Raw genomic sequence first — 23,740 nt, forward strand, 5'->3', positions numbered from 1 at the left:
ATAACATATTCTGAGCTCAAACATACTGAGTATCTCAAACAGAATGAACTACTCAATGCCAACCAGTTGTGAGTCAGGATGGAGCTGGCTAAGGTGATGAGGAAAGAGGTTTTAGGTAGGATGGCAGGTGATTGGCGTGAAAGGAAGTGCTCCATCGCAGCGAGGCCCTTGACGTGCAGAATATTTGTGTATAAGGAAGTGGCATCAATGGTTACAGGGGGGTAACAGATTGGGTATGGATTCCAGGCATTCGAGAAAGTGGTTGGTGTCTTTGATGAAGGATGGGAGACTGCATGTAATGGGTTGAAGGTGTTGATCTACGTAGGCAGACAACGCCCCCAGTGTAAAACCTGTCCCATGCACCCTCCCACCACCACCTACTCCAGTCCTGTAACCCGGAAGGTGTACACGATCAAAGGCAGAGCCACGTGTGAAAGCACCCACGTCATTTACCAACTGACCTGCTTACACTGTGAAGCTTTCTGTGTAGGAATGACCAGCAACAAACTGTCCATTGGCATGAATGGACACAGGCAGACAGTGTTTATTTATTTATTTATTTATTGTTCCGTGGGGCCAAATTAAGGAGAAGTGTCCATGGTCATGGAATGAGTCAATACATGAAATTATAACACGATATTAGAAACAGATAAAATGAAATATAAAAAAAACATATTCAGGTGACAAGTTGTAAGTTTAAATGAAGAAAATCAACAATGTAACACTGGAATTTGCTTAATTTTATAGCTCTTCCAGGAGCTCCTCGACAGAATAGAAGGAGTGAGCCATGAGGAAACTCTTCAGTTTAGACTTAAAAGAGTTTGGGCTACTGCTAAGATTTTTGAGTTCTTGTGGTAGCTTATTGAAAATGGATGCAGCAGATTACTGCACTCCTTTCTGCACAAGAGTCAAGGAAGTCCATTCTACATGCAGATTTGATTTCTGCCTAGTATTAACTGAGTGAAGGATGCTAACTCTTGGGAATAGGCTAATATTGCTAACAACAAACGACATTAAAGAAAATATATACTGTGAAGGCAATGTCAGAATTCCCAGATTTTTGAATAAGGGTCGACAAGAGGTTCTCGAACTGACACCACATATAGCTCGAACAGCCCATTTTTGAGCCAAAAATACCCTTTTTGAATCAGAATAATTACCCCAAAACATAATACCATACGTCATAAGCGTATGAAAATATGCGAAGTAGACTACTTTTCGTGTTGAAGTGTCACTTATTTCAGATACTGTTCTAATGGTAAATAAAGCAGCATTTAGCTTCTGAACAAGATCCTGGACATGGGCTTTCCACAACAGCTTACTATCTATCCGAATGCCTAGGAACTTGAACTGTTCTGTCTCGCTTATAATATGCCTATTCTGTCTGATCAAAATATTGGTTCTTGTTGAATTGTGAGTTAGAAACTGTAAAAACTGAGTCTTACTGTGATTTAGCATCAAATTATTTTCCACAAGCCACGAACTTATTTCATGAACTCCATTATTTGTTACTGTTTCAATATTACACACAAGATCCTTCACTATCAAGCTGGTGTCATCAGCAAACAGAAATATTTTTGAATCACCTGTAATACTAGAAGGCATATCATTTATATAAATAAGAAACAGCAGTGGCCTCAGCACTGACCCTTGGGGAACGCCCCACTTAACAGTGCCCCATTGGGACTGAACATCACTACCACTCTCAATATTGCGGAGAATTACCCTCTGCTTTCTGTTCTTAAAGTAAGAGGCGAACCAATTGTAAGCTACTCCCCTTACTCCATAATGGTCCAACTTCTGCAGTAATATTTTGTGGTCAACACAGTCAAAAGCCTTCGTTAAATCAAAGAAAACACCTAGCGTTTGCAACCTTTTATTTAATCTGTCCAAAACCTCACAGAGAAAAGAGAATATAGCATTTTCAGTTGTTAAACCATTTCTAAAACCAAACTGAACATTTGACAGCAAATTATGTGAATTTAAATGCTCCAGTAACCTTATATATACAACCTTCTCGATAACTTTAGCAAACACCGATGGCATAGAAATAGGTCTAAAATTGTCAACATTATCAATGTCTCCCTTTTTATAAAGTGGCTTCACTACCGAGTACTTTAATCGGTCAGGAAACTGACCACTCCTAAAGGAAAAGTTACAGATATGGCTGAGAACTGGGCTAACATACATAGAACAATACTTCAGTATTCTGCTAGATACCCCGTCATACCCATGAGAGTTCTTGGTCTTTAGTGATTTAATTATTAACTCAATCTCCCTCTTGTCAGTATCATGGAGGAGCATTTCAGGTAACAGTCTCGGAACACTTTTTTCTAAGAGCACTATATGATTCCCTGTTGGGACTAGGTTTCTATTTAGTTCACCTGCTATATTCAGAAAGTGATTATTAAATACAGTACATATATGCGACTTATCAGTAACATGGACATTCCCACTATGCACTGATTCTATATCCTCAACCTGACTCTGCAGACCAGCAACTTCCTTTACGACTGACCATATGGTTTTAATTTTATCCTGAGACTTAGCTATTCTATCTGCATACCACACACTTTTTGCCTTCCTAATAACATTTTTAAGCACCTTACAATACTGTTTGTAATGGGCTGCTGCATTTAGATTTTGACTGTTTCTAACGTTTTGATATAATTGCCACTTTGTTCTACAAGATATTCTTATCCCTCTAGTCAGCCACCCAGGCTGCCTGTTTGTGCTAGTACCCTGTTTTAAACGTTCTAACAGAAAGAAACTTTCAACGAACATGAGAAAAGTCTTGAGAAAAGCATTATATTTATCGTCTACTGTATCAGTTGCCACTCTTGTTCCTTTATAAGGTTTACAAAGGTCTCTACAGCAACTGGATCAGCTTTCCTGAACAGCTGATGACTATATTTAACACGTGTTGCAGCACAAAAATCTTTTAAAGTTAAAATTTGTGCATCATGATCTGAAAGGCCATTCACCTTTTTGCTAACAGAATGCCCTTCTAGTAATGAGGAATGAACAAAAATGTTGTCTATGGTTGTTCTACTGTTCCCTTGCACTCTTGTAGGAAAGAATACGGTTTGCGTAAGATTATATGAATTAAAGAGGTCTACCAGCATCCTCTTCCTTGCACAATCACTTATACAATTAATATTGAAGTCACCACATATAACTAACTTTTTGTATTTCCTATAAAGTGAACCAAGAACCTCCTCTAGCTTTAGCAAAAATGTTGTGAAATCGGAGTCTGGGGATCTATAAATAACAACAGTTAGAAGTTTAGCTCCATTAAATTTAACCACACCTGCACAACATTCAAACACCTTTTCAGTGCAGTACTTTGAAACATCAATTGACTCAAATGGGATGCCGTTTTTCACATACATGGCTACTCCCCCACACCGCAAAGAGCTCCTTGAAAAGCTGCCACCCAACCTGTATCCTGGTAAAGGAAGCCTCTGAATTATCTCCTTATTTAAGAAATGTTCAGATATACCAATAATTTCGGATTCAACACCCACTACTGCAGGAATTTTCCCATGAGTGATCCCACCAACCCCACCTATGCTGTCCCCTATAAGCTTTGCCAACCTCCCCTTCCCATACCTGTTGAGGTGCAGGCCATGTCTAGTGAAACCCGTCCTGCTGATAGACTCCACCGACACCACTGAAATGTGACCCATGCTTTCTGTCATCAGCGCACCCCCAAGTCTCATGTTATTACACCTGATGGCTGTATTAAGATGAGGCTGATCGTGACGCTGAAACAGTTCCGCGAAATGCACATTCGTGTTGCCAGTCTGAGTGGCTATCTTTTCCAGGTCACCATCTACGTTATACTCCCCATCCCTGTCAATACTATTACCAGCCCCACCCACAATCACTACCTGATCCTCTTTAGTGTTTGTTGGTAATGAGGATCACCCTGTGGCTAAACATGCCTTGGTGCACGGCCAGCACATCTTGGCACAGTGATACACCGTCCGGGTTATCTGGATACTTCCCACTAACACCAACCTGTCAGAACTCCGAAGATGGGAACTTGCCCTTCAGTATATCCTCTCTTCTCATTATCCGCCAGGCCTCAACCTCCGCTAATTTGAAGTTGCCGCCACTCATACCTCACCTGTCTTTCAACAACATCTTTGCCTCTTTACTTCCGCCTCGACTGACATCTCTGCCCAAACTCTTTGCCTTTACAAATGTCTGCTTGTGTCTGTGTATGTGCGGATGGATATGCATGTGTGTGCGAGTGTATACCTGCCTTTTTTTCCCCCAAGGTAAGTCTTTCCGCTCCCGGAATTGGAATGACTCCTTACCCTCTCCCTTAAAACCCACATCCTTTCGTCTTTCCCTCTCCTTCCCTCTTTCCCGATGAAGCAACTGTTTGTTGCGAAAGCTTGAATCTTGTGTGTTTGTTTGTGTTTGTTTGTGTGTCTATCGACCTGCCAGCGCTTTTGTTTGGTAAGTCTCATCATCTTTGTTTTTAGATATATTTTTCCCACGTGGAATGTTTCCCTCTATTTTTATATATATATGGGAAACATTTCACGTGGGAAAAATATATCTAAAAACAAAGATGATGCGACTTACCAAACGAAAGTGCTGGCTGGTTGATAGACACACAAACAAACACAAACATACACACAAGATTCAAGCTTTCGCAACAAACAGTTGCTTCATCAGGGAAGGAGAGGGAAAAACGAAAGGATGTGGGTTTTAAGAGAGAGGGTAAGGAGTCATCCCAATCCCGGGAGTGGAAAGACTTCCCTTAGGGGGAAAAAAGGATAGGTATACACTCGGGGACACACACACACACACACACACACACACACACACACACACACACACACACACACACACATCCATCCGCACATACACAGACACAAGCACGTCACATGAGATGTGGAACGAGTCAAACATACAAAAAGATACAAAACAGTCTTCATTAAATATATAAAAAATGTTCTACATAACTGCATATAGTTAATACAAAGTTTAGAGGAAAAACAGATATTGTACATACAACAGCAGATTTCTTTGAGTGTTAATACAAAATTTCATGTTTTAATTTGGAGAAAAATTGCAAGCACATTTCTTTTGTTAACAAGATGGCTAATTCTATCTAAATGCTATTTCCCTTTTTGCATCATAAAACTCTTCTAATGTATAAACAGACATATTTAACAAATATTCCTTTAGTTTTACTTTAAAAAGAGATTCATTTTCTCTTAAACATTTTATCTGGTCAGGGAGATGGTTAAAAAATTTTGTTACTGACCATTTGACACCTCTCTGAACAACTGTCAGGTTCTTAAGTTCACAATGAGGATTTCTTTCTCTCTTGTATTATATTTGTGATAGTTCTTATTTGATGGAAATTGTGCAGGGTTCTTAATTACAAAACACATCAGCAAATATATGTACTGGGATACAGTGGTCATTTTTTGCAGCTTTTTGAAAAGGTTACGGCATGATGCCCTAGGGAGTACTCTGCACATAATTCTAATAGCCCTTTTCTGGGCCACAATAATTTTCTTTGCCAAAGCTAAATTTCCCCAGAAGATAATTCCGTAACACATAATGGAGTGAAAATTCCCACAGTATCCTATGACTATAATATCAATGAGTCAGCTAACTGGGTGTAACACTTTGTAGGTATATGAAATGGAATGATCACATAGGTTCAGTCATGGGTAAGGCAGGTGGTAGACTTTGGTTTATTGTTAGAATGCTGGGGAAGTGCAATCAGTCTACAAAAGAGGTTAGTTACAAATCACTCATGTGACCAGTTCTGGGATACTTGTGTCTGTATATGTGTGGATGGATGTGTGTGTGTGTGTGTGTGTGTGTGTGTGTGTGTGTGTGTGTGTGTGTGTGTATACCTGTCCTTTTTTCCCCCTAAGGTAAGTCTTTCCACTCCCGGGATTGGAATGACTCCTTACCCTCTCCCTTAAAACCCACATCCTTTCGTCTTTCCTTCTCCTTCCCTCTTTCCTGACGAAGCAGCCATTGGTTGCGAAAACTAGAATTTTGTGTGTATGTATGTGTTTGTTTGTGTTTCTATCGACCTGCCACCGCTTTCGTATGGTAAGTCACATCATCTTTGTTTTTTTTATATATATATATATATATATATATATATATCCCACATGGAATGTTTCCCTCTATTATATTCAAAACATATGAAATAATAGACTTGGCCTACCCAAATGATTTGTCTTTCGATGTTCAATCTACTGATGGTATTCAAAAAATTTTATCTTTTGTGATGACAGCTGTAGTGTTAGGCTATAACACAACACCTTGTTTGTTACTGTTGTTGAGTTGTTCAATTGTTAACAGTGTTCAAATACTATTGTAAAGAGTGTTCATTTAGTGTAATCATGTAACTTATTTACTTTTTGTGCTGTTTCTGATATTAAAGTCTTAATTAATACAGATCAGTTCCATAGTATGTTGATATGATATGATTAGACACAGAATTATTACAGAATAATGAAGTATTTCCAGGTAGCCATCTCACATCATGTCACAAATGCCACCATTGTACAAGTCACACTCACCAGACATAGGGTTGCTGTAGGTTATTCACTTTCCGTGGTGATTAGTCACCACTTAGCAAGTCCATGAAATCCCTAGCCATCATCTCTTGCCTCAGCTTCCTCAGCCAAACCAACTCTTGAATCCTACATCTCAGAACTCCATGCTGCTGATATCTCATCAGCATATGAGTTACATTACAAATTATACAATTAGACTCAAATTAACCATTGCACAGCAACGTGCTGCACAGATAACATCTGGGGTCCATCATTGAACCTCATACAAACATCTGGTTAATAAGAGCCTCATGATACATATACCCTCGTATAAAGTTATTGTGGAAAATTATTCACAGTTTCAAATTAATAGTAGCATTTGAATATACAGCACTAGGAACAAAAGAGCCTCCACAGTCTCCAACTTGATCTTAATGTTGCACAGAAAGTTGCTGGCAAATAGTGTAAACAATTTCAAATCAAGGTTAAATAATTTTTGCTTGATGATCCTTTCTACCTTATAGGCAAATTACTGAAATGAGAATATTTGTGTGTGGCTGAGAAAAATTTATAATATTTTATTGTAGATTAAGACTGAAGTAAAAACTGAAAAATCTTATTGTACAAACAATCAGTGGGAAGCCAGATTTTACTCAGAAAAAATATCTTATTTGTAAACCTACTGACATGTTTCACATGATAATAAGTTGTTACAAGTATGGTTCATGATGTCATATGCAAATAATTAACTCAAAAACTTACTTTATTTTGCACTTACTTTTATATCTACAGTGGAAACACATTTCACAAAAAAGATTTTTTTCATTATTTTATTTTACCATTGCTCAACTCATTTTCAGGAGATGATAAATAAACAGTTTTGTCCAGATGAGCCTAATTTCCTATTCTGTGCTGTTCTAACTAGTTTCATAATACTGACAAAACTACCTCCTGACTCTCACATTTGAAACAAAAGCTTGGACCACCTACTCGCCTGATTTTTTTCTCATTTAAAGTGGCCCACAGCTCTCCAAAGGGCATTGTTATACCTAATTATGAAGAATCCTCCAGTAATTATTCAAATGAATGATTGCTGGTGCCACTGAATCAATTTCTGAGTACTGGATGTAACAAATACCCCAAACAGCTCCACCCTTAGGCTGAAGATTTTTGTTATTTTTTATGTGTAAAACAAACCAGCTTGCTTATCTTACAGAATCATTCTCAGAAATAATGTCAGCAACTTGCTTTGCTCACTCATCTTTTTAACTGATATGGAATGTGTTCAAAATATTGTTTAGCTGTCAGTCACTCTGTAGGTTTACATACAAAAAGAAGACAAAGAAAACAAAAGCTAATTATTTTCTTTTCAATATTAAATGGGAAATTATGCTTTGTGATTAAGTTAAATGACCAACAGTTATCCCAAAAAATTCTCTGTACGTCTTCTGACCATTTAGCTGACCTATTCTCTAAATAACTGTTATTGTATTGTAATTTGCAAACATGAAATTAAAACTATTCCACTCTCTCACAGAAGAGTAAACTGATTAGTAAATGTTTACAGTTGTATTTTTTTTTTAAATTAATACATGTAGCTGTATGTAATGTTTGTTAGACACTCAAGTGATTCACAGGCAGCATGCACAACATATTGTATGAAAAAAAGTAAAAAAATGAGAAACATTTCATTATAATTCATAGCCCAGCAAAAGTTATGTTAAAATTAATGTATTGGATAATCCATGCTTTGTCTTAATGTCATACATTCCACCTCATCAATTTTCAATGTGTTTGTCTTGATGTTGATTTCCTCTTCCAGTTGCAGTTGTGTCTTCAGCAGGAACCGCATAGAAGCCTGTGCCTGAAAGTATGTAAGTTGTTGTTTCACACTAATTACACCATACAGAAAAAATTATATTACACAATATCTACAACAAATAATATTTGTCTGTTTACAAACAGTTAACCAAACAGAATAGGATATTAAGAAAAATAGACTGGCAATGAGAAAAACATCGAAGCCTCAGCTGTCGGAGATGAGAGTACCTCTCATGATGAGAAAAGGACAACGCAGCAAATTGCCGTACCCTGAAAGAAGTGTCATAAAAGTAAGCAGGATGTATAACAGACTAAAGGCAATGATTTATATTAAAAATAGACAGAAATCACAGGGAGCAGTCAGAAAAGAAGGGCATGAAATGCAGTAATAAGATGTAAACTGCAGAGGATAGGGAACAAAACATATCAAAATAGTATTAGGAAGAAAATCATAAAACATTAAGTGATACTCAGAAGAAAATGAGATTTAAACAGGTATGGGAAACAAGCTTTTCAAATGTGTTAAGAAGAGGGCTCATACACATTCACATCTATACTTCACACTCCACTATACAGTATGTGGTGTATGAGAATAATTTTGCCACTCATGAGTAACTTACCCAGATACCACCATTTTTTATCTCTTAGTGCAATGACACCAGTGTCTATTGAAAATGCAGTACAGTTAAATTTATGAGTGATACTTGGAAATATTTAAGTCCTTCAATAGGTTAAGTTAGTGGTCAATAAAAAAGTTAGATTAATACTTGTGGTACATCATTGATACTTATCCTCACTGTTATCACATTATGGCTCTACTTTTATCTTAGTGAAATCACTAAGATTTTTCCAGCAATAAATACAGTATACCATTGGTGTCCAGCAAAATATATATATTTTTGTCTAATTAAGATTTCACGGCTATTTATTTCTGTTTTCACCCAACTTTTTGCTGTTGATACTAGGTATGTATGGAATATTATCATTAAGGGACCTCAGTGTAGTGACCTCAGTGCACTTTTTTTGTACCTGCTATGAGCTACATTTCTTTCCACAACAAATAGATGTTACCAGTTTCTGGTTCTGTAGTTTCTACACTTAACTATCAACTAACTGCCTTATAGTGGAATTTTTCTAATTAAAAAATCCTTCATGTGCATGTCTCACATACCTTACCTACCTGAGATCATGGAAATGACAGATCCACCTTCCACTCAGCATGAAACCAGAAGATTAAACCAGAAGATTGCATTCAATTCTGGGCATCTCGCCCTGTCCCATGCACACATAAAAGCAAAGAAGGAGTTTACATAGACCAGATGGACATTCAAGAGTCAAGTATGCATTGCAGGCCCAAGTTGCAGCCATAGAATTCTGATGCTCTGATGTAAAGAGAAATCTAAATAATGTAAGAGGTGAAACAAGCCTGGGGTCCACTAATACTGCCCTCCAAATTATGGTTAACAGAGAGATTTTGGAAACTGTCAATGCAGGCCACATGGCCAATGTGACTCATTCTGATTGATACCTTAGTAGTTTAACAGTTGATGTGGGCTTTTAAACAGAGCATGCAGATGAGTCCACAATGATAATTATGTTCATTTACTTATCTTTCTTATTTCTTCCGAGCCCCTCAATTTTGATATATTGGCTATTTCTGTTTGCTTCCTGAGCAGCTCTTTACAGTGCATTTGGTCTGAATTTAATACATTTTCCCAGCATCAGCTGATTACTGCTCTTATTTCCCAGTACTATATTTATCTGCAAACTCAAACATGGTTGTTAGAGACCATTATTATGTTTGACATTTTACCTACATGTTGTGTTTTCTTGATCTGGGGCTATGATTAAATTTTCATTTCTTATATGATTTGTACATCTTTTCATATTTCATTTCCTCTAAATGAAGACATGCCAACTTTCACATCTGGAGATGTGATTTTTATTTCATTTTTCCCCATAATCCTGCTCTGCAACTTTCTCTTTCTGCAATTTGTGATGTACAGTCTTAAACATAAAAACTGACTGCCAGCCAGTCACCACAGAGACTAAGTCTGAGAAGTTCAGTTAAGATGGCCAACAGAAACCAACAACCTCTGACAAGTCCAGCTATCTGCACAATCTGGCAACACTGTAAGATGACGAAGTGTTGTCTACTTCCAAGATGTTATCATGTTGTGTGAGCACATGGTCTAGTGGTAATCGTTGTTCCTTTTAAACTTATATTTGTGTGTTCGCATCCAACTTTGTCTCCCCCCCCCCCCCCCCCTTTTTTTTTCTTTTACCATGTTTCGGCCCTCATCTAAAGTTATGAGACTGATTGAACATCGAGGTACTGGCAGAAGTAAAGCTGTGAGTACCGGGCGTGAGTCGTGCTTCGGTAGCTCAGTTGGTAGAGCACTTGCCCGCGAAAGGCAAAGGTCCCGAGTTCGAGTCTCGGTCGGGCACACAGTTTTAATCTGCCAGGAAGTTTCGAACATTGATCATAATTTGCTTCACATTCTACTACCAGTAATAAAAAATACTTCAAAAAACAATTCCACAGGACAGCGCGTGGCTGCATCGCGATCAGAACAGCTCCGCTTGCGCATTTGCTCATGCGGGCGTGGCTACCAGCCACTGGCCGGATGCTACCCGCCGCCTGAAATCAGGTGCCACCCAGGTGAATGCAGCGTAATGCTGTCAGTGCATGTATCAACTGTCATTTTCGAATTTGAAAATCTAGTTATCATCTTGCAATTAAGCATTGGATTTTGCATACTTGAAAATCATGAACTATGGTTACACCTTGTAAAATTGGGAGGAAAAAGAAGAAAAAGGTATAGCATCTGCAACACAATATTTACTTTTGGTATAATACAGGGGCATCTTGAAAGATTTGAACTGTGTGTGGAGTGAGTGCTTTTGGGGAAAATATATCAGTAAAATATATTTGTGTTTCAACAAAGATCATTCTGACATGAATGATTTCCCACATTAAGGAAGTCTCGACTACTGATATAAGTGATGGATTACCATTTAACCCTCATGTGAAATTTGCATTCAACAGGAAAGTTTCAGAAGTCTGGTGTAGGAGTACTGCATGCTCTAATTCAAAACAACAAAAATCAATGGAGTTACTAGAATTGCAGTTTTGCTTGAATGTCATCAGGTCACACATTGAGCATTCCTACGCAATTCTGTTGTAACGATTCACATTGAACATTACTTAAGTTTCTTCTGCTTGGTCCATTGATGAATGAATGAGAAATTTTCATGTTTCACAAAATTTATTCACATTGATTGACATCTGAACTGCACACTCGTCAGCCGGCCGGGGTGGTTGAGCGGTTCTAGGCGCTACAGTCTGGAACCGGGCGACCGCTGCGGTCGCAGGTTCGAATTCTGCCTTGGGCATGGATTTGTGTGATGTCCTTAGGTTAGTTAGGTTTAAATAGTTCTAAGTTCTAGGGGACTGATGACCTTAGAAGTTAAGTCCCATAGTGCTCAGAGCCATTTTTTTGCACACTCGTCATGTAAACAAAACATGGAGAGACTTCACTGATCTCTTTGACTTCATAAAGCAACTTCAAAACTGACTCATCACAGCATTGCTGCATCTCTTTACATACAATTTTAACAGTAACTTCCAAAATAAAGCATTATTAATTCTGTAAAATTTTGATGTTACAACTAAAATTTACAAAATGTAAAGAAACTGATGTCACAGCCAAATAAGGGATAAAATACAATATTGAATGACAATCTTTTATAGTAATATCTTTAGTTTTCCAAAATAAAATAATTCTGAATGTTAACTCCAATAATGTCTCTTGTATTATTTTAGTTAGATAATTAATTACAGTTTGTATTTGGTTACTAACATACAATGGTAGTAAAGAACTTATGCTTTATCCGATTATATACATAAAATGCACAAATAAGGCCTCAAATACTGTAAATTGGAAAACTGTGAGATGTAACCAATTGGAGAGTTAATTAGAAATGGAATTACAAAGAATATTAATTACAGAGTAAGACATAAAAATAAATAACAAATGAAAATACATTGCTTGGTAATAACTTTTAAGCTGTTTTTCAAGATAGTGAGGTCTTCTGGTACTGGATTTTTAGATTACCATTTTGTTAATTAGAAGCATTGATTTTTCATACTAACATCTCTGCAGTCTCTAGTTATTTATTGGTAAGGACTTTTTACTTCAATTTCTTGATTAGTTACTCAATTTAGTATATGTACATAATTTTATCAATGACAACAATCTACTGATAATTCCGACAATGCATGTCCTTCTAAAACATTCCACATGCCTTTGCAATGAATATCAAGTTTTTATCAGACAGGACAGAATGATACATATAAAGACACAGATACAAAGCCTTAGGAAGCACTGAATTGTCCAATAACGATCCGGATGCATATAAAAAAATGTGGTATCAGACATTTCATATGAGTCGTGAGGGAGGCTGTACTGTTATACTGTTATTAGTGACAAATGATGATGCCTTTATCATTAACTTCCTAAGAAGAATCAAGGGCAGAGTCCTACCAAAATATGTACACTTGAGCAAAGGTAGCGTGAATGTATTTTCCATCTGATAACTCCAAAAGTGTGTTTTGCACTACGAATTCTTCCCAAAGGGTGTGTCCATCACAACTAGAATTTGTTGCCAACAATTGAAACACGTTTCAGTCGTAATGTAAGAAAGTCAACTGACAAAACTACATCACATATGCTACTGCATGATAACACACTGTGTTGATTTGAGAAACAAAATTATCCAGGAGATCGACAGGGAAGTCATCTCTCAGGTACTTGTATTGATAGGTAAGCCATTTCTCAGGCCCTTATCCCTCTGATTGTATACTCATGAAATTTTACCTTTCCCACTCTTGATCAATCAACTGTCTCAAACTACACTGGTTGAATATCCTCATTAGAACTAGTACATTTCTACAGGCGTAGAATTTGTAAACTACTTTAGCACTGCCAGATTGTTTTAGATATTGTGAAAGAACATACTGTTGTTGATTAATTTCTCTTTGATTATTACTATTGTGTTCAATAAAATTATGGAAAACGCAACTAAAATATTCACTGTACTAATACAAATTAAATTCAAGTTACTACAGAAACATCATGATGGCAGTCTATCTTCATAAAGCATTAAGTGTCTGTAAGATGATTGTGCCAATTAGTAGGATATTACTAACTTTTGACTTCAAAAATGTCTGTATTTACTTCATGTCCTGTATCATACTCAAGTATAATGAAAATGTGGAAGTTCATAGATAAAATTATGTATTCACAATAACAACAAATATGTCAGCAGAAAACAAAAGTGCATTATGAATTTTGAAGTATCATAAGGTTTTTGCTCTGACACTACGGGATACTGAAAGTAGCAAGATGAATTTTGCTCAAGTGTTGTCTGAGAATTCCCTCATTGAGTTTCTATCTGCCAGCTTGTAGCTGTGCTACAAAGGAATTAAAAATCTGGCTTTCAGCAAGTCTCAAAAGGTGGACAAAAGCAGCTTGCACCGCATAAGTAAGCACGTTACCTTGGAGCTAGTGAAGAGGTGCAGCATGTGGGTCTTACTTACTGGCACAGTAGACGCTATGACTAATAAATCGCAACATAAGAGATGAGAGTAGCTGTATTTCCCATGTGGTATGACTTTCATGGACTCAAAAGCATTAACTGATATCCTTATATCACATAATTGTGAAAAACTACATTTTTCATCTGCAGAATATTGCAGTATGAACTCAATGATTTCGTAGGATTCCTGTTCTTAATTTCGTTGTTATCATTATCAATGAAAGTAGAGGAGGAGAAAAAGAATCTGACTTGAAATATTATTTCCAGCAGGTTTTGAATCTTTCACTACACTTGCAGTTTGAACATCCAGCAAGGTGTCAAGAATGTGAGGATTCACTCAATGCTGTTGTATACGTTAGGGCAGAAAGATTTAGGTTTCCCACAAGTAAGCAATGAGAGACACAGTAATTAACACACGAAGTAACCATCTCACATTTGTAAATTTTCCAAATCACTGTCACTTGTTAAACATGAACTGTTCTGAAAGTTACTACTGTATCTAGTGAAGATACAGTAGTAACTTTCAGAACAGTTCATGTTTAACAAGTGACAGTGACTTGGAAAATTTACGAATGTGAGATGGTTACTTTGTGTGTTAATTACTGTGTCTCTCATTGCTTACTTTGTGGGAAACCTACATCTTTCTGCTCTATCCTATACAACAGCAATGATAGAATCCTCACATTCTTGATACCTCACTGGATGTCCAAACTGCAAGTGTAGTGAAAGATTCAAAACCTGCTGGAAAAGTATATTTCAAGTCAGATGCTTTTGCTCTTCCTCTACTTTCACTGAAAATGATGACAATGAAATTAAGTACAGGAATCCTACGAAATCCTTGAGTTCATACTGTGGTATTTTGAATATGAAAAAAGTAGTTTTCCACAATTATCAGATGGCAGTTCACTGATTATGATTGCATTATTAATTGTTGGATAACAGGTGCTTTTCTGCTGCTTATTGTAACTATGTTTTGAATGTTAGACATGGAAGAATATATAAATCAGATTTTCGCCATATGGATTATTAAAAGTCACCTTAATTCTACATTTTGAGTGACAGCACCATATCTGTCAGAAAGGCTGAAAAAAAGAAGCCAGGGCATGCCTGCCTTCTGGCTGGTGTGCCAATGACAGTGATCTCAATAACAATATTCTATAGCAAATATAAATTGCCAACTCAACCACTGGAGATGCTCCAAGATTGTGACTCACATCTGGTGAATACGCATTTGAGGTTTTAATCCGCTTAAGAGAATAAAATACAAATAACTGTCACAGTTACTAATTTGTGACATTATGTTTGCACTCAGTGCATCAACGTATTACAAGTAATTACATTCTAGCCCCTAAACTGAGTTACAGAAATGTGAATAAGACTCATTGACATATAGTGAGGGTATTCCAACCCTCGAAAGCCACAACTCTGAGATGAAGTTATAATCACTTCTGAGGTCACTCACAGAATACATCAGCTGGTATCCTTCCTGGTAGTATAACTGAAACTTGGCAACAATGCAGAATATGTTTGACAACTCCATGACCAACGAGTTACTTCCTTGATGGCACAGACCTATCCTATTATCGTGTTATTTCAATGGAACATTGAGAGTGGCTTCTCTTGAGATGTGATAAAAGGATATCAATTAATGCTTTTGAGTCCACAAAAGTCATTCTGTGTGGGAAATACAGCCACTCTCATCTCTTATGTTGTGGTTTATCTGTCGTAGCATCTACTGGACCAATAAGGAAGATCCATATGCCTCACTTCTTCCCTAGCTCTGAGGTAACATGCTTGCCTATAGGTGCCAGCTGCTTTGTTTCACCTTTTGAGACTTGCTGAAACCCAGATTTTTAATTCTTTTGTAGTAGAGCAACAAGCAGGCAGACAGAAACTCAACAAGGGAATCATAAGACAACATTCAAGCAAAATTCATCTTGTTACTTTCAGTATCCCTTAGTGTCAGAGTAAAAACCTTATGGTACTGCAAAATTCATAGTGCACTTTTGTTTTCTGTGACATATTCATTGTTGTTGTGAATACACAATTTTATCTATGAACAGTTTCGTTTTCATAATACTTGAGTATGATACAGGACATGCAGTAAATTCAGACCTTTCTGTAGTCAAAAGTTGGTAATACCCTAATAACTGGTGTTAAAATAGGCACAATCATCTTACTAACATTTAATGCTTTATTAAGATAGACTCCATTGTGATGTTTCTGTGGCAACTAGAATATAATTTGTATTAGTAGAGTGAATATTTTAATTACATTTTCCACTATTTTATTGAACACAACAATAACAATCAAAGAGAAATTAATCAGCAACAGTATATTCTTTCACAGTATCTTAAACAATCTGGCAGCGCTAAAGTAGTTTACAAATTCTACACCTGTAGAAACCTACTGGTTCTAACAATGTCATTCAGCCAGTGTAGTTTGAAGACAGTTGATTGATGAAGAGTGGGAAAGGTAAAATTTTACGAGTATACAATCAGAGGAACAAGTGCCTGAGAGATGAGCTCCCTGCCAATCTCCTGGATACTTTTGTTTCTCAAATCAGCAGAGTGGGTTATATTGCACTAGCATACGTGATATAGTTTTGTTGGTGGATTTAATTACATTGCGACTGAAAGGTATCTCAATTGTTGACAACAAATTCCAGCTGTGATGGACACACCCTTGGGGAAGAATTAATAGTGCAAAAATCATTTTTAGAGCTAGCAGATGGAAAATATGATGTTCAAGCTATCTTTGCTCAAGTTTATGTCTTTTGGTAGGGCTGTGCCTTTCATTTCTTCTTAGGAAGTAAACAATAAAGGCATCATAACTTGTCACTAATAACTGTATTGCATAGGAATGCTCAATGAGCGACCTGATGATGTTCAAGCAAAACTGCAATACTAGTCACTCCGTTGATTTTTGTTATTTTGAATTAGAGCATGCAGTACTCCTACACCAGACTTCTGAACTTTACCTGTTGAATGCAAATGTCGCATGATGTTTAAATGGTAATTCATCACCTATATCAGCAGTCGAGACTTCCTTAATGTGGGAAATCATTCATGCAAGGAACAATCTCTGCTGAAACAAGAATATCTTTTACTGACATATTTTTCCCAAAAGCACTCGATGCACACACAATTCAAATCTTTTGAGCTGCCTCCTCTGCATTCATCCCTCTATTGTACCAAAAGTAAATATTGTATTGCAGATGCTAAGACTTTTTACACTTGCGACCCAGTTTTACAAAGCTTAACCGTAGTTCATGATTTTCAAGTATGCAAAATCCAATGCTTAACTGCAAAATGATAAATAGAACTTCAAATTTGAAAATGACAGCTGATAAGTATACTGACAGTGTCATGCCATGTTCACCTGGCCGAAGCCTGATTTCAGGTGGCGGGTAGCATCTAGCCAGTGGCCAGCAGCTGCTGCCACATGATGAAACCCTTGAGCGTAAGATGTTCTAATTGCGGCGCAGCCATGAACTGTCCTGCGGAATTGTTTCGTGAAGTATTTGTTATTAGAGGTGGGTAAAATGTGAAGCGAATTATCTTTGATGTTCAATCAGACTCGTAACTGAGGCCCAAAATGTGCTTAAAAAAATAAGAAACAGAGAGAGAGAGAAAGATAGATGCGGTCGGATGCGAACACACAACTATAAAGTTCCGAATGCATGATGGTTACCCCTAGACCATGGGTTCACATGGCAGAAGAACATCTCAAAGTAGACAACACTTCCTCCTGACACTTCTGCATCTTGTATTGCCAGGTTGTGCAGATGGCCGGACTTAGCATTTTCTGGGGCAGTCGGTTTTTTTGCCCACCTTAAGTGAACGACTTGGACTTAGTCTCTGTGACGGCTGGCCACCAGTCTGTTTTTATGTCTAAGACTGTACCTTCTGCATTTCTTGCTTTTATGTTTTTTTTTGTTTTTTTTTCAAATGCAAAGAGAAAAGGTGAAGGTGGCCTAGTATAGAGCCTGCACCTACTGTCATGTATTTTCGATTTTCAAATGTTAAGAAAAGAATGTTTTTCCTGTTCCTTGGTAAGAAGAAGGACTCTCTCTCTCTGTTAATGAACAAAGGTATATGCACATTATTTCAGAGCGAAATTGGTGGTAGCCATTTTGGTTGTGAGAATAAGTAAAATGTCTGCATTTTTTATGTGAGTAGAAGAAATAATGTAGTGGTATTTCTTCAAGGAAAAATTGAGTTGTTATTCCAAGTAGTACTGTAATATATAAAAATCCAAGTAGCCCACCTGTGTACTTCAGATTTATTATGAAGGTCCAATTACAAAAGGAATAATGGACACCATCAAGATTTTGTAGGTGGATACAGCGATTGGATGTAGTATTATTAATTGGTAAGCATAAATCTACAAGAAGAGAAAGACTATTTTGTTTATGTAGAACTAATAAGAAAAGATGCCTGTAAATGGGTAAAGAATCGCCCTGAGGTGAGTAGTTATAGAAATGTCTTCTTCTTATTGTGCTTGTCCGACACACTGGACAATTAATCCCAATATTTCCATATATCTAAATATTTATTACATTTTTTAAATATATTATACTCTATACTGTTGAAAAATGTCTCTTTATTTAGGGAGACAGCATAAGTTCACTAGCTATTTTCAGGCCACCTCTTAATCATTCAAAAGATTTATCACTGAACTAATTATAAAGATTATTTCTATAACTACTCACCTCAGAGCGAGCTTGTTGCAACCACGTAATACTATCCTTCAAGTCTTCTGTCTCAGCAAGAAGTTTGATTTCCACCTCATCCCTGGCAAAAATTTAAAAAACAATTTAAAAATACACCTTCTGTGGGGTTCTAATATTCTTAGATAACATCATGTAACAATAATAACAGGAAAAACCAAAGTTTACTGAAAGCATAATTTGTGATAAGTTGTATAGTGGGACACATTTTGCAAAGCTGCCAAATAAATCCATTTCAAATCAGAAACCCATAATTTTACTGATCAAAGAAAAAGTCGGAGTAGTAAAAGAAAATAATTTATGATGTTTCTCACAAACATAATTTGTTGCCCCCACCTATATAGGGACAAATGGCCATCATAATAAAATAAGAAAAATCAGACTTCAGACAGGAAGATTTATATTGGAATTTTTTCCCATGAGCTATATGAGAATGAAACAGTCAAGAAATAGTCTGAAAGTGGTGCCTGGTCCCTCTGTCAAGCACTTAACTGTGAATTGCAGAGTAGTCATCCAAATGGAGATATAGATGAACCAATCCCCAAAACTCAAAAGAAAAGCTAAAAAAGAAGAAGTTATAAGAAGAGACCAGAGAAAAGCCAAAGGTAAATGCAACAATGGGTTATAATAACACTGCCTATAAAACAGGAGGCCAACAAAATTTAAACCCTTAAGGATCCCAGTGAGTATAAAACAAAGGTATGTGTCAGGCTTACAAACCACTTTCATGATGTTCAGAAAGATGTGTAGAAATACTTCATGTATATTTCTGACTGAGGGGGAAGGGAGGAGCACTGATAGTGTATATCTCTGATACATCAAGTGTTGAAACATCAGTAAAAAAGTTTACGAAGGCAGCAGTTGATCAAATACAAGTATAGATGGCGATATATACAGCTCACAACATAATTATTATATGACTGGAATACTTAAATTCTTGAGGCTGTATTCTTCATGTGTCAATTTATACTTTCCAAAGTGGAATGTAACACTTCCCGCACTATTCACCTAATTTTTAAAAGCAAATATACACTTGTAATCCTGCTTAATAATATCGTAGAAAATTATTCAAATTATGTTATTTTGTATTTCATTACTTCATGTTATAATAGAAAGGAACATTAGGAAAGTAGTCTAAAACATCGGGAAATATCTAAAAAAAAATATTTATTTGATCAAAAAACTTTTTAATAATACAAATTTTTTAAACAGATTAAAAAGAATTAAATATGAGGGTAATTGCAAATGTAAGCCCTTCAAAGCACTGGGACCACAGAGAAACTGTTTGTGTAGCTGTTGCCACATTGTATCTTTCTTTACTCCCTCTGTTCTCTACAGAAACTACTGTACATCCACTGGAGCTTTCAGTCTTGGATTGGCAGCTAGTTACAATGGAGGTCTCATTAGATGCTATTGCCAGGTGCAAAGTTCACACAGTTATTTAATTTTTGGGTGCAAAAGGTGTTAAACCAATTGACATTCACCAAGAGTTGACGGAAGTGTATGGAGAGTCATGTATGGATGTCAAAAATGTCCACAAGCAGTATAGAGAGTCTGCAGATGGTCATACTGCAATTCATGATGAGGAATGAAGTGGAAGATTGCTAATTTCTGAAGAGTCAATTGCAAAGGTCGAAAAAATTGTGCTTCAAGACTGACAGATCACCCTCGATGAGTTCTGCAATGTTGTTCCTGAGGTTTCTCGACCCACCATTCACCAGATTCTGAGTCAACTGTTGAAATTTCAAAAGGTGTGTGCAAGATGGATTCCAAGAATGCTGACAAAAGATCACAAACGACAATGCATTGAAACTTCCTGCCAATTTCTTCAACACTATAGAGATAAGGACAATCTTTTGGATTCAATAGTCATGGGTGATGAAACGTGGACTTCCCACTTCACACCTGAGACCAAACAACAGTTACATAGCAGCAGCATTCCGATTCACGCAGGCCATGAAAATTCAAAAGAATGCAGTCTGTTGGTAATATCATCACAGCTGTGTTTTGGGAATAGATTGACTTCACGCTTTCTGGGGTAACAATTAATGCCGACAGATACTGTCAGACATTGAAAATGTCAGCTGGGCCATTCAGAACTGAAGAAGAGGAATATTGAGCAAGGACATAAGCCTTCTCTATGATAATGCTCACCCCCACATTATCTGTCAAACCATGGATCATCTGCAATAATTTGGATGTTACATCATCACCCAACCACCCTACAGTCCGAACATAGTGCCCAGTGACTAACACTTGCTTCCCAATTTGAAAGTACACTTGGCTGGAAGCCACTTCAGTGATGACAACAAGGTGAAAGATGATGTTCAAAGCTTCTTCAATAGCATGGATGCAGGTTGATATGACGTGGGCATACAAAAACTTCTACAGTGTCTATAAAAATATAAAAATGTTCAAGCTTCAAAACTGAGTGCAAGTAATTGTAAATAAATGTTTCTTTACATTTTTTAAAACAAAATTGAAGACCTTACATTTGGGAACACCCTCATAATCTCTCCTAGCCATATACAGATTTCTAACCCCATACAGATAGTCCTGAAAATTTGTGCTTGTGATTTTTTATAGCTATGACAATACTTGAAAATAAAGTGAAAAATGTGGGGTTCATGCAATAGATAATTGATGAATGGATAGTTCACCTAACTTACTAACAATTTTATTGCATAGAAAATGAGTTTTTAATTAAATAATTATTTTCTGGTTTATAGTGTTGTGTGTATGAACATTTTAAAATTGATTTTAACATTTTGATGGGATTACAGTAGTTACCTGTGGTTAAATTAGAGATATATTTCAGTTTCTCACACAGATGCTTAGCAGCAATAATTCTTAACAGAAAACATTTTCGACTGGTATAGAAAAAGAGGGATACATCAGTAGTACAAAAAGTACCCTCCACCATATACCAGACAAGAACATGAGCTAATATTGTATTTTCATCCATTTTTGAGTTATGGGTAAAGTTTCAAGTCTGAAGCTCAATAGGAAGCTAGAAAACAGTTGCAAAATTTGTAACAAACAGACAGACAAAAAACCAAAGAACTCTTCTCCCCATACCAGACAAGAAAGTGGGTTGATTGCATCGTCATTCAGGTCTGAGCTAAATTCAAAGTTTCAAGTCTGTACCTCATCAGAAGTTAGTTTAAAATCAATTGTAAAATTTTTACTGAACAGACAAGAAAGTGACTACGTATTAAAAAACATACTGTGACTACATGCTTTACTTTTGCATGGTTTTCATTGACTCATAATTATTCCTGAATGGCTGTGCAATCCATACACTGCCTGTAACATTTGAAGTTCAGAATATTGCCATAAATATTCTCTATTACAATATTTGAAGTGCTGAGAACCATAGTGTGCTGCTGACATCTGTTGATCTGATGGTGAACGAACTTTACCTATATCTCTAGCTCCACACTGTACATATGAACTTTAACAAAAAGCTGTATCACCAATTTCTCTATATTCATTTCCATATGGTTTCAAAGCATAAAGTATAATTTTATTGCTTGGCACTGCTCAATTGTTATGTTGGGTACACTATGTAATTTAGTGTTTACATCATGTATTTGGTAAAAAATACTTCGTATTCATAGGTATATCAGCAGTTTTATCTGAACCTCAAGCAACAGGGTATGCTTAATGAAAATGATGATAATGAGGACCATGAAGGCTTGCAATAGGTCATACTTGTGTGTGTGTGTGTGTGTGTGTGTGTGTGTGTATGTGTGTGCGTGCGTGCGTGCGTGCGTGTGTGTGTCTGTGTGTGTGTGTGTGTGTGTGTGTGTGTGTGTGTGTGTGTGATCCATTTAGTATCTGCTCTGTATGTTCTGATTTAGTTTCATATTAATTACAAATTTTACAACAGTAAAAAGGCACTATTGTCACTAGCCTACACATGGTAATTTTGAGAATTAACATTATCAATAAAGGTAATCTTAAATATTAATTAATATTTCATGTGGTACAATGGGTACATTTCTTTTTTGTAGGAATTATAGGATGTTGAGACTTGGTTAAAAAACAATTCAGACCTAGAAACTGGGAGTTTTTCTATAAATTTGATTTTCACAAACATCTATTATACTCAAAACTTTGTTTCTGTGGTTTGGGTCCTTGTGGTTGCCAGTCCCCCATTTGATATGCTCATAAATACCATGTTCAGCATGTACATATGCATTTTACAGATGGTTTGTAGTTTGTGAAGTAAAACTGAGATGGAATATTAATCATGAGTGCAGTTAATGAAGAAAACAACAATAAATAACCACTAGAGCAGTTGTTGATTATGTTGTGAGTACAGGAGATTATGTATTCATGAGATGACATGAAAACTGCTTGTAACTTTCAGACTCATATCTTTAAGCATAAGTATTCTGTACAGCATTACAGAAGGACAGCTGATAAGTAAAGAGGTATCAGGTTTAATGTGTAGTTGGGCAGAAATATCCAGCGATGGTAAAATATGAGACATGATACTGCAGTCAGATGCTGAAGGGCAGAATTCACTGTAATGTATCGCAATAGGTGAGAAAATAAGAGTCTGGCTGAAAACTTGTTTCCTACTATCACTAAGTTTGTTTTCAACTTATTTATTTATAGAACCAAATATTTACCTGCAGAGCTCTATATTAGGCCTTTGTGTTCTATTTAATATTCTTTTTTGAGCAAGTGCCAAAAAAGCTTCCTTATTAGTAATTTCTTTTTCAATCTGCGTAATATTACGAATCATTTCATTTGCTTTTTGTACTGTCTGCAACAAAGAAAAAGTTATATTTCACGTAACTTATATTGTTGCTATTCAATGCTGTCTGACAAAACTTCTCTGGTATGAAGCCTGTGTCATGTCTATGAACATATACACTGAGGTAACAAAAGTCATGGGATTGCGATTTGCACATATACAGATGGACTGTAGTATCATGTACACAAGGTATAAAAGAGTAGTGTATTGGTGGAGCTGCCATTTGTATTCAGGTGGTTCATGTGAAACAGTTTTCAATCTGATTTTGGC

At 36.6% G+C, this 23,740-nt stretch overlaps 1 protein-coding gene across 1 annotated transcript in view; it reads right to left on the minus strand.

The window, feature by feature from the left end:
- Positions 1-8,181: 8,181 nt before the first annotated feature.
- The window catches only part of LOC124594788 (tektin-1), a 121,503-nt gene continuing 105,944 nt past the window's right edge, over positions 8,182-23,740 (minus strand). The window contains exons 7-9 of the mRNA XM_047133208.1: positions 23,343-23,479; positions 18,685-18,766; positions 8,182-8,412 (exon numbers count right to left, since the gene is read on the minus strand). Coding sequence (XP_046989164.1) covers positions 8,275-8,412; positions 18,685-18,766; positions 23,343-23,479 — 357 coding nt within the window. The 3' untranslated portion in view covers positions 8,182-8,274. The remainder of the gene's footprint in view (positions 8,413-18,684; positions 18,767-23,342; positions 23,480-23,740) is intronic.

The sequence above is a fragment of the Schistocerca americana genome, chromosome 1 (assembly GCF_021461395.2).
Source record: "Schistocerca americana isolate TAMUIC-IGC-003095 chromosome 1, iqSchAmer2.1, whole genome shotgun sequence".
Taxonomy (NCBI): Eukaryota; Metazoa; Arthropoda; class Insecta; order Orthoptera; family Acrididae; genus Schistocerca; species Schistocerca americana.